Genomic DNA, 12,588 nt, shown 5'->3' on the forward strand with positions numbered 1-12,588 from the left:
ATTCCATAGGCTAACTCTCCCATAGCCTAACCCTCCCCCTCTCGTAGCCTAACTCTAACCATCCCGTAGCCTAAGCCTAACCCTATCTATCCTGTAGCCTAACCCTAACCCTCCCGTAGCCTAACCCTCTTCTTTTGTGACCTAACACTATCTCTAACCCTAGTGCCTAACCCCAACCTCCGCACCCGTATTCTAACCCTCCTGTAGCTTAACCCTAGCTCTCCTTCTAGTGCCTAACCCTAACCTCCCCTCCTGTAGTCTAACCCTAAGCCTCCCATAGCCTAACCCTCCCCTCCCTTAGCCTAACCCTAACCTCCCCTCCTGTAGCCTAACCCTCCCATAGCCTAACCCTAACCTCCCCTCCTGTAGCCTAACCCTAACCCTCCCATAGCCTAACCCTCCCCTCCCATAGCCTAACCCTTCCATAGCCTAAGCCTCCCCTCCCATAGGCTAACCCTAAACTCCTCTCCCATCATCCTAACCTTTTCCACCTGTAGCCTAACCCTTAGGTAGCCTAACCCTAACTCTCCCCTCCCGTAGCCTTAACCTAACCCTCACCTCCAGTAGCCTAGCCCTAACTCTTCCCTAGTGCCTAACCCTTCCGTAGCCTCACCCTAACACTTCCCTCCCGTAGCCTAACCCTAACCCTCCCCTAGTGCCTAACTCTTCCGTAGCCTCACCCTAACACTTCACTCCCGTAACCTAACCCTAACCCTCCCCTAGTGCCTAACCCTAAAGCGGCCCATACACGGTGCAATTTTATTGCACGATGTGGACGATTTCGATTAATCGTAACGATCAATCGTGCACATCGTGTGTTGATTCTGTATGTTTACGATGCCGATGCGCGTCCCCGCCGTCGTATAGCTGGATCGTAGATCTTACGGCAAAATTGTAAGATTGCGATCAATCGTACACCATTTCAACACATCGTATGGAGAATTTTAAGGGAAGAATCTCAAGGGTAATCGTACAACTCATCGTGACGTTTCAAAATCGCACCGTGTATGGCCGGCATAACCCTTCCGTAGCCTAACCCTAACTCTCCCCTTCCGTAGCCTAACCCTAACCCTTCCATAGCCTCACCCTAACAGTTCCCTCCTAGCCTAGCCCTAGGGCCCCTCCCCCCCCAGTGATAACATTGCAAGCATCACAAAAACATCAGGGGGTAAATTTATCAAAGCTCGATTTGCTGGTCGATTTGAAGAGTGATTTAGCTCTTCTCAAACCGACTCAAATCGAATGTTGCAAAACCAGTAATTTTGCCAGATTTACTATTATTCGATTTGTTTTGCGATTTGCAAAACAAATTCGATTTGAGGGCCAGATTCAGAGCCGCTCGTAAGCAGCCGCTCGTTCGCTCCGAGCGATGTTTGCCCAACTGCGCATGCGTACGGATCGTTATACGCATGCGCAAACCAGTCAGTGCGGTCGAAATTCATGTGCTCGCAAAATAGCGAATGCCTGATAATTTGAGTGACAGGAGGAGGCGTATGTGGGTGATAACAGGGGAAGGTGCTTGAAAACGGGGAGTGGAGATCCGATCGCAGGCGTGCTTAAAGGTCAAAACGGGCGTCTTATGGGTGTGCATTATTAAAACAGCAGTGTCATTGACCACGTCACTGGGTTATTTTATAGCCAGAACTGCTCGCAAAATTGTGGTAGCAAAAACCAACCACAAGAATAGCGAGCAGCTCATACCCTGGTCGATGTACTCGATTAATCTAATAAATAGTGGACATGACGTAGGATGCGAGCGGCCAGGGGGCGTAGTTTCCCAAAAAACGACCGCAAGTTTTGTTCGCTCATTCAGACCTAGAGGCGTGAACAGACCGCAAAGAGCGAACGGTTCATTTGAATAGCCACCCCTATTTTCTGGACGAGCGAGCGCTAATTGCATCCGGCTCTGAATCAGGCCCTGAGTCGGTTTTGAACAGTGATTCGCTGTTCGATTTGGCATGTTCATGTACAAATCGCATGGCAAATCACACTTCAAGCCGAACTTCAAATCCCCGACAGCATAGAGCTGCTTCATGCTTTCACTTTCAGCATGAGCAGTTCGTTCTCACACAGATACATGCAGACATCAGTGAGATGCCTGGAAGTATCTGACTGTAAAAAGTAAATAAAGAGTTAAAACTTAAAAAAATTGATGTGAGGTCCCCCCCCAAAACACAACCAGCCCCGGACTGCTCAAACCCAGGTCTGGTTGACTAAGTACAGGGAAAAAGTGACGTAGGGTCTCCCTGTACTCAGGGCCTGATTCAGAGCCGGACGCTCTAACAAGAGCGCTCGCTCTGAATCAGTGCCCTCCTACCTAAAATTGGAGCGGCCTCCTGGCCGCTCGCATAGCTGTGGGTGACCACCCACAGCTTATGCGAGCGGCCAAAAAGATGGTCGCGATGGTCAAGACCATCGCGACCACCGGGCTTGCGACGAGACCCTGCGGTAGGGTCTCGCTGCCGCAAGCCATGGAGTGCTTTTGGCTCTATCAGAGCCAAAAGCACTCCCACTGACATCACTAGTGATGTCAGTGGGGCCGGCCCCAGATGGTAGGCGTTCCCATGGGAACGCCTCCGTCTGGGCAGCAACGCCCTCGGCTCACCCCCAAAGGGGGCATGCTGTCCTCACCATCGACAGCACGCCCCCTTTGGTGCGAGACCCATAACGACGGCTTGGCCGTCGCTATGCGGGTCTCGTGCATGTGCACGACGGAGCTCCCTCCGTCGTGCGCATGCGCACTTGGGCACCATCGACCCGCTTGCGAGCGCTCAGCGCTCGCGAGCAGGTCTGAATCAGGCCCTCAGTACAACCAGCACTGAGCTATGGGAAGCAGGGCTGGTTCTGGAATTAGTGAAAAATTTGCATAGGGTCTCCCTGTAACTCACAGAACCAGCCTTGTACCCTTTCTAACAGGGGACTGATGCCACAGCCAGGGGAGCCCTATCACCGGGTCTGCCAGCCGCAGCATCAGCCCTGACCTCTAGTCAGCCCAGGCCAGGGATCCCTGGGGAGTTGGAGACCCCTTCAATAAAGGGGTCTCCCTCTCCAGGGCACCCCTATCCTAGGCTGATAGCCCGGGGCTATCCCCGCCACCCCTGGGCAGTGGGTAGCAGGTTAATTGTGTTAGTGTAGTGTAAAAATAGAAGAATATAAACATTTGTCTTTACAGTAGAACTGTAGATCCCAGCAAGCCTCCCCCGCACGCACATTTTGTCTCTAACTCTGCAAGAGATGTATTTAGCTAATGACAGTTTTGAGATTACCCGTCTGACAGTGGGAGACATTGGGAAGAGCAGCTGTCTCCTGTAACAATGAGCGATTGCACTTTCCCTCTCCACAAGTGCTGCAGATCCCTGCTGGGAGAGGCGGACTACACACGTCAGGTACAAGCGGCAGTCTTTACGTTTTACAGTGACTGTCACCCATCGGGGCCCACATTCCTCATCCCATCCGCACAGCCCCCTCACCTCACTCATTGTGGGCGAAATCACACACCTGTACCTCGGTCATTTCTGAGAGGGATTAAAGCCGTCATGGTTAAACACCTCTATTACCTGCATTCAATGAGCTCAATCACATCAAAGGCTGCTGCAATAAAGATTTTACTTTTCAGTATATACAAATATCACATGAGACAGAACTGTGTGTGTGGTATTGTCCCGTGCTTTCTGCTCTTGGTAACGCAGCTCCCAGCTGAATAGAACAGGTATGAACACTTAGAACCGCATTGTCTACAGGTCAACCTCAAATATGGTGTCTCACGGTATTTACAGAAATATGGATTATTTTAAACATTAACCCGTCACCTACCATAGTGCAGGCAGCAGCTGTAAGGACTGGACCAGTATCCAGTGTTATAAATTCATTATTCATTTATTATTTGCCTATTACCAGTTATTTATATAGCGCACACATAATCCACAGCGCTTTATAGTGAATATATCAGTCAGTCACATCAGGTCCTGCCTCAGTGGAGCTTACACTCTATATTCCCTACCACATGTACACACACATACACTAAGGACTAATTTGTTAGTCAGGAGACAGTTAACCTTCCAGTATATTTTTGGAGTGTGGGAGGAAACCAGAGTACCCAAAGGACACCCATGCAAACACTGTGAGAACATACAAACTCCACACAGATAGAGCCTGGGTGGGAATCAAACCCAAGATCTCAGTGCTGTGAAGCAGTTCTGCTAACCTTTACACCAACCGTGCTGCCCAAGTGACCTACATGAAGCAGGAGGTACAAATGTGTACGTAACCTATTACAGAGATGCTCTCAAAAGCCCAGTGCCTGGTGTTTTGTTATAAGCCAACATCGTATAGGTGCCCATGCAGGGGCAGGTCCAGCCATTCGGTTCTCTATCCGATTTTGCCATTGCTCCTACCACGAAAGGACACTGAGGGGCAGGGGCACAGAGAGGATGGGGAACGGGTACTAATTACCCAGGTTCGAGCTTGCTGGAGGGACCCAGCGGGGGTCCTGGTCCGGCACTTCCCCTCCCTCCCAATTACTTCACGGCAGTCCAGCACACGCTGTTGTGTGCTGGGCAGCAACTCCTATGCCTGTGGGGGTGATCGCACCATTTTTAATCCTAAAGGGGCGTGGTCACACATACTGTGATTAAGCCGTGCCCCCCTTCCGCTTGGCACGGCTCTCAGCGCACCTGCTGAGGGGAAGATGTATCAAATCTTCTAAAGAGGCCATGGGGAGAAGTTGCCCCATAGCAACCAATTATAGTTTAACAATCATTTTAGAATTTACTAGATAAATGATAGCTAGAAGCTAATTGGTTGCCAGGATTGGCCATCACTTTAGGCTCATACACTCGCAGTCATTAAACAGCAGCAGTCGTTAAAGCCACGTTATCACCTAGGAAATAAGGGCCTGATTCAGAGCCGCTCGTAAGCGGCCGCTCGTTCGTTCCGAGCGATGTTCGCACATCTGCGCATGCGTATGGGTTGTAATGCGCATGCGCCAACCAGTCAGTGCGGTTGGAAATCGTGTGTTTGCAAAATAGCGAGTGCCTGCTAATTTGAGTGACAGAAGGAGGCGTATGTGGGTGGTAACAGGGGCAGGTGCTTGAAAACGGGGAGTGGAATTCAGAACGCAGGCGTGCCAAACGGTCAAAACGGGCGTTTTAAGGGTGTGCATAATTACTAAAGCAGAGTCATCGACCACGTCACTGGGTTGTCTCTTAGTCTGAACTGCTCGCATGATTGCGGTAGGAAAATGCTACCACAAGAATAGCGAGCATTTCATACGCCGTTCGATGTACTCGATCAATCTAATAAATAGCGGAGATGACGTAGGATGCGAGCGGCCAGGGGGTGTTTTTTCAAAATAGCGAGCGCATGTTTAGTTCGCTCGTTCAGACATAGAGGCGTCAACAGACCGCAAAGAGCGAGCGCTCAATTTAAATATCCGGCCCCTTTTTCAGAACGACCGTCCGCAAATAGCGTCCGGCTCTGAATCAGGCCCTAAATTTGACCCTGGTGGTTTATCACCCTACCCACAGTGCTTGTGTGTTTCTCCGACATCCCGATCTGAGACGGGGGAAATGATGCTGGATCTTGGGATAACACAATATTTGAGATGTTTAACTGGGCAAATTCTTTTTCCCTTTTATGTGCAGTTCATAAATTAGTCTGATTTTTTACAGTTTCTTATATTGTACATAGTGGTTGATATGCACACAAAATATGAATACATTATACATTAACAATTGTAGCACTTTAAAGTAGCAACACCATTATAAATCACTCTTCCAGGCTATAAGGAGCAGCTTGGTAATTGCCTTTTTCCCTTGTTTTTTTTTTTTTTCTTAAGGGCAGTTTTAATTATTTTTTAATTATGCAACATGTTATAGAACTACTATGGCAACCACAGTCACATGACACAGTGAGCAGAGAGGCTTTAAAACACCACTCTCCGCTCTAGTTTCAGTGTGAAACACCCTCAGCACCCCATCTGCCTCCACATCACATGCTGAGTGTTTGTGGGCTTGTGTTTATGTCTGATGGCCATACTTGGTTTTTCCATCCAGAGAGATTTTGAAAAGGAGATAATGATTTGTTAGCGGACAGCTCTTAGACAGATGCATGCTTAAAATATACTTAACTTGTAATTTAAGAATAAAAAAAGCCTTTGTGGGATTGCCGCTTTATAGTTTAACAGTGAAGGCCACCCGCAGCTGAAAATTTTATTTTGGTTGGAGGAATTAAAATAAAAAAATAAAATAGAGCTTACCATGTCTGTTGGATCCCCTTTTATTTTGGATGGACGCCCCCCTCAGTGCTGTGGATGATGACAAACAAAGGTTGGTCGGTACAACTAACGTGTCATGTTTCCATAGATGTCACTTTCGGCTGAATTTGGAAAGCGACAAGCCAGACCGAACTGGGCCACTCAGCGGCCCGGAGAATACCCGGTGAATAAGACAACAGCAAAGAGCCTGGCGCAGACCACGATGTGGAATGCCGGAATACGGCCCGCGCCAGTTCGGGCGGGCGTCCCAAAACTGTCTGAGAAGGGAAGGAAAGCCTGTACCCGGACATCGAGGAGTTCCCCAAGTATGTTATAATATCTACACGTTACAGATAAAATGTCATATAAATAAGTTATTACAGGCACAGCCGATACGATTGGGACGCAGGGAGTGTGAATTTTAGGTAACGGGCGTGGCTAGGCGGTAACTGATGTCGCTGACAACGGGTGCGTCTTAAGACGCACAGCCGCTCACGCAGTACGCCATACTCAGGTGGAGAAACTGCTCCTGCCATAGGGTTGGTGCAAGTTTTAGATGGTGCACCGATGATGCGTGCAGGGCTGGGGCGAGAGGCTGCTTCAGTCAGTCTCCTCTCTCCCTGTGTGATGTGCGGGGGGAGTAATCGCACTCGCCCCACCCCCACTCCACTGAATCTGCCAACAGTGCCCCCCTGTGCAGTATGCGCACGTGCTCCCACACATACTATATTTGTAATGTTTTGTAAGGAGGGTGATCTGGCCACTCCTCCCCGAGTTGGCCTCGCCCCTTCCCAGTACCAAAGCCTGGTGGAGCAGTCGGCGGCCTTGGCTGCGGCAAAAGACGTATCAGGTGAAAATATAGATATGGCCGCTGACACGATTCTTACCCTCACTAGCCCATTCATCACACTGCCTAATTTATTCCAGGAGCTGCCCAACTACCCACTATCACTGTAAAGGATTAAAGGATTTTATTTTAATGATTTAATGTCCTACATCTCATCGATCAGAAATATAAATGCAAGTAGAAATGAACGTTACACGATTGACCTATTTCAATTAGGGATGTGCAGGCTCGGATTAGTTCTGATTTTCACGCCAAGTTCTGATTTTTCCCGTCAAAAATCGGGTCTCAGAATCAGGCAAAACCTCATCTTTCATGGACAAACATCATCATTCCTGGACAAAAGTCCATGAAAGATGACGTTTTGCCTCTTTCTGAGACCTGATTTTTGGCGGGAAAAAAAATAATCAGAATTTGGCGGGAAAATCCAAACTAATCCGAGCCTGCACATCCCTAATTTCAATCCCTACTTACTAAAGTGCCAGACGCAGCTCTCTCACACCTACGATCTACAGGCCTGACGCAGGTGCGGCTGCATTGCGGTGACGGAGATGAGTCCGTATATTCGCCTGTATTCAATGTTGGCTGTGTCTGAAATCAGACAGATCTCTGCGTATGCTGAGGCCTGAATTGCTGGCAATTCCGCTCCCACACGCCCACGGAAAACTTATTTTACGTGCGATCGCCCAGCTAAACCCACACATATATGCATGTGGAGATGGGTCTGAATCTGACACATCTGTAGTTGCTCAAAGTTGCGTATCCTCTGCAACAGACCATGCGCAGTGCAATATGCACCCGCAAAACGGACTTGTGTGCTTCCCTATACGTGTAACCCCTTTATATGGGGGTGCAAGGGCGCAGAGAGGGGGAGGAGCTGGCATCTATTACTCGGGCTTGTTGGAGGGGCCCGGGACCGACGCGCCCCCCCACTTCCTCTTACCTGTCAGCACCCCAGAACACACTGCCGTGTGGTGGGCTTCAGTGGGAGAACAGGGAGACAGCTGAACAGCAGCAGCAGTCTCCTCTCCTCTGTCTGTGGGGGCGAGTGATCACACTGATTGCGGCCCCCCCCCCCCCCTGGATTTGCGCCGACTACAAATAGGATTCTTCAAAAATAAAAATATAAGGGGGCGTGGCCACATCTCCCGCGATTAGGCTACGCCCATGATCAGTAATGGGGTCCGGTCCGGCTCTTCACGGCCCTGTGGGGGTGGCAGGATATTTGTGCATAGAATCCGACGGAAAATGTTGGCAAGAAATAATGGACATTTGGGTTTTTCCCTATTCAAGAAAGATTACAAGGCCACGCAGCACAGTCATATTATGGGTTCATTTATTGCTTATTATATAGCTTAAAATCCACATAATGTTTAATAAAAACCTTTATTATAAACCTTCATTGATATAGAGAATGCACAATAATGTAAATCTTCACTTATATTTATACCCATTTGTTTAAATGTCATAGAAAAATAATTAAAATGAACTCATAAAAATGACTGTAAGACAGCAGCCAAAGACGTCAGTCAAAGACATTATTAACTCACTAATATTCTAAACTTTTTACACTTCTTCTTCACTCTAGTTTGTGCTCATTGTGACAGTAATAACCAGTCATTTCTGAAACCAGGGACAGTTTTAAGTACCAGCTAAAATTTCTGACATGTTCATTGTACAATGTGTTTTTTATTTCCCCACCTAATCTCTTCTGTGTGTTTTTGTCTTGTCAGCTATCGCTCTATTTGAGAGTCAGCCTTGGCAGATCCCTCCGTCAAACCACGGATCAGACGAAGAATAGGAAGCCAGGGTGTCATTAGCGTTGCCCCCACCCCAGCACCTGACGTCACATAACCTGTTTTTAGATAGACGAGCCAAGTCAAGTGGACCAAGGTACCCACACGGGGTATCGTTTCTGAGATCTGGTCCTTCTCCTGCCCACAAAGCATTGACTCATCCTGCTTATTTGTATTTCTCAGAGCCTTAGATCGGCCATCCTGGAGAGATCAGGTCCAATCTACAGTATATCCCATTGTTCTGCTCCACCAGGTATTGTCTATCACCGGCTATCATGGTGACATCACAGACCCTTAGATCCAATGTACAGTATAACCCATTGTTCTGCTACCCCAGGTATTGTCTATCAACGGCCATCATGGTGACACCACAGAGCCTTGGGTCCAATCTACAGTCTATCCTATTGTTCTGCTACCCCAGGTATTGTCTATCAACGGCCATCATGGTGACGCCACAGAGCCTTGGGTCCAATCTACAATCTATCCTATTGGTCTACCCTTCCCAGGTATTGTCTGGCATCGGCCATCATGGTGACATCACAAAGCCTTAGGTCCAATCTACAGTCTATCCTATTGTTCTACTCCCCCAGGTATGGCCCATCACCGGCCATCCTGGTGACATCACAGTGGAGGGGGAAAAACTTGAATGTACAAAAACATATATTGTAAACATTTTTGTTTAGGAAAATAGGAAAGCTTCCTGCTCTTACTCCATTCATTATGTTCACCTTATGTTTGTCTTTTTTATACTCTATAGGAGATTTCTACCTTATTTTTATTACTTGTGGATTATTTATGTCAGCTTTCAATATTGTAGTTTGACAATGATTTAACCTCCAATTATAAAAATATTATACTTTGCAGATCACAAGACCACAGGGGGTCAAACACAGCATAAATATGATTTCAGTCATATATCTTCACACTAATTTCATAAGAATCTACTGATGACTTTCCTGCAAACAGCCAATAAATCATTTATTCTTGTTTTATTTATTGGTACATGTTGGAAGGCATTCGTTTTACATCACCGATAATTAATAACAGTGACAGGTTACCAGTATATACAATGACACTGTCAGGATCCCAGGTTGTTTGCACGTCCATTTCCAAGTGTGATGTATCTGGTGTAACACGGATCAGATAACAGCCTTTACACACTAATAATGTAACTAAATCTGCACTTACAATGCACAGTGACCCATCCTCGCCCGGTCACCTCGGGCCGTTGTCTCGTAGGATCACGCTTAATGGATTAGCTGAACTTTCACCGCAGGTCAAAAAACTGGACATAATTGCTTTTATCCTCCTCATCAGGCATTGAGACCGAAAACATTATTTAAACTCAACTGTATACATTTTTCCTTTCAATTGAAAAGATATGAAGCATTGAGGGGAAAAAATATGATGCTGTTCTCAGAAGTGGTAGCATGTTAAAATATTTTTTTTTTATATTATTTTTTTTTATTATTATTTTTTTTTTACATTTTACCAAATTTTCAATCTGCAAGTTTTTGTTTTGGTTGTAAAAATTGTTTTGAAGATAATGTTTTTCCAATTTGTATATTTTTATTATTTTAAATAAATAAATAAATCACTTTGCTGCTGCCTTAGAGAATATCCGTTGTTGCAACCAAGATATTGTAAATGTAAAAAATAAAATGCACAGTGCAAATCCGGATTCATGTGGGTATGCCTTTATATGATTATATATGTGATTTTTAAATATTAAAATATTGCCCAGGCAGGCCCGATGCTGCAAGCATGATTTAGCAAGTCGCCCTGACACTTTTTGAATACAGGACAGCAATTTAGTTGTTAAACATTATGAAAAGCTTCCCCTTCCTTTGTGCTGTATTTCCCAGCTACTGTACTCTGAGACATTTATAAATGTCAGTATACAGCCTATTAATCATTTCTAGCATCGTGAGTGTAATCTATGTTTACTGAACTTTGTTGCTTGAAAAGCGTGACATGTACAAAATAAATATTACATAGTATACATTATTATGTACTATTAGAGATAGAACACACAGATTTTTCATTGCATGAGAATTCCAGATTTCATTCAAGTTCAAAGTCTATTTCCATCCAAAACAGAGAAAAAATACTTTTGTCTTGGATTAAGGGCCTGATTCAGAGACGCTCTTAAGCGGCCGCTCGTTCGCTCTGAGCGATGTTCGCACAACTGCGTATGGTTCGCAATGCGCATGCGCAAACCAGTCATTGCGGTCGGAAATCGTGCGCACGTAAAACAACGAGGGGCTGCTAATTTGATTGACAGAATGTACCGTTTGTGGGTGGTAACAGGGGAAGGTGCTTGAAAATGGGGGAGATCCGAACGCAGGCGTGCCTAACGGTCAAAACGGCGTTTAATGGGAGTGCATAATTAGTAAAGGAGCGTCATCTACCACGTCACTTGGTTGTCTTTTAGCCTGAACTGCTCGCAGTGATAGCGGGAAGTAAATCCTACCACAAGCACTGCGAGCAGTTCAGATGACTTTCGATGTACCCGATTAATCTAATAAATACCGGAGATGACGTGTGATGCGAACGGCAAAGGGGCATCTTTACAAAATAGCAAATAGCGAGCGCACTTTTCGGACGTTCGCTCAGACATAGAGGCGTCAACACACCGCAAAGCGCGAGCGCTCAATATAAATATCCGGCCCCTTTTTAAGATCGAGCGTCCGCAAATAGCGTCCGGGTCTGAATCAGGCCCTAAGTGCGTTAAATAAAATCCAAAATGTTACTAGCTCTTTTGATTTGTTGGGTAACCCAATTCCTTCATAGTTCCATTTGGGACATTTTTTCATGTTCAAGGTCTGATCATATTCAGGGTTGTCGAAGCCCCGCTCCCAAAATCTATTACCACCCAAGCAGGAGAAATTGAGCCATTAAGGGATTTTGGGCCTGATTCAGAGCCGGTCGCTATTTGCGCTCGTTCGTCCAGAAAATAGGGGTGGCTATTCAAATGAACCGTTCGCTGTTTGCGGTCTGTTCACGCCTCTAGGTCTGAACGAGCGAACAAAACTTGCGGTCGTTTTTTGGGAAACTACGCCCCCTGGCCGCTCGCATCCTACGTCATGTCCGCTATTTATTAGATTAATCAAGTACATCGAACAGGGTATGAGCTGCTCGCTATTCTTGTGGTTGGTTTTTGCTACCACAATTTTGCGAGCAGTTCTGGCTATAAAATAACCCAGCGACGTGGTCAATGACGCTGCTGTTTTAATTATGCACACCCATAAAACGCCCGTTTTGACCTTTAAGCACGCCTGCGATCGGATCTCCACTCCCCGTTTTTAAGCACCTTTCCCTGTTACCACCCACATACGCCTCATCCTGTCACTCAAATTAGCAGGCATTCGCTATTTTGCGAGCACATGAATTTCGGCCGCACTGACTGGTTCGCGCATGCGTATAACGATCCGTACGCATGCGCAGTTGGGCAAACATCGCTCGGAGCGAACGAGCTGCCACTTACGAATGGCTCTGAATCAGGCCCTTTATACCATATTCCACCTAAAATAGATTTTTTTATGGTTTGTGTCAAAGTAACGATTATGTTTTAATTACATTTTGATTTCCCATGCACTTAAAGTTTTTACTTTTTTAGGAGTTATATATATATAGCATTATGAATTGTTCGATCGGAATCGTTATGAAATTAAAAGATGCACTTGTAGGACAAA

General features: G+C 46.3%; 1 protein-coding gene across 2 annotated transcripts in view; it reads left to right on the forward strand.

Annotated features, from left to right (window-relative positions):
- Window positions 1-10,495, forward strand: part of FBXO16 (F-box protein 16) — a 55,587-nt gene extending 45,092 nt beyond the window's left edge. For both annotated transcript variants that reach the window (XM_088447558.1, XM_088447559.1), the window contains exons 8-9: window positions 6,363-6,579; window positions 8,831-10,495. In XM_088447558.1, the coding sequence (XP_088303684.1) occupies window positions 6,363-6,579; window positions 8,831-8,898 (285 nt within the window). In that variant the 3' untranslated portion in view covers window positions 8,899-10,495. The remainder of the gene's footprint in view (window positions 1-6,362; window positions 6,580-8,830) is intronic.
- Window positions 10,496-12,588: the final 2,093 nt, after the last annotated feature.

Source organism: Taudactylus pleione, unplaced genomic scaffold, assembly GCF_031769625.1.
Source record: "Taudactylus pleione unplaced genomic scaffold, aTauple2 ptg000434l, whole genome shotgun sequence".
Lineage (NCBI taxonomy): Eukaryota > Metazoa > Chordata > Amphibia > Anura > Myobatrachidae > Taudactylus > Taudactylus pleione.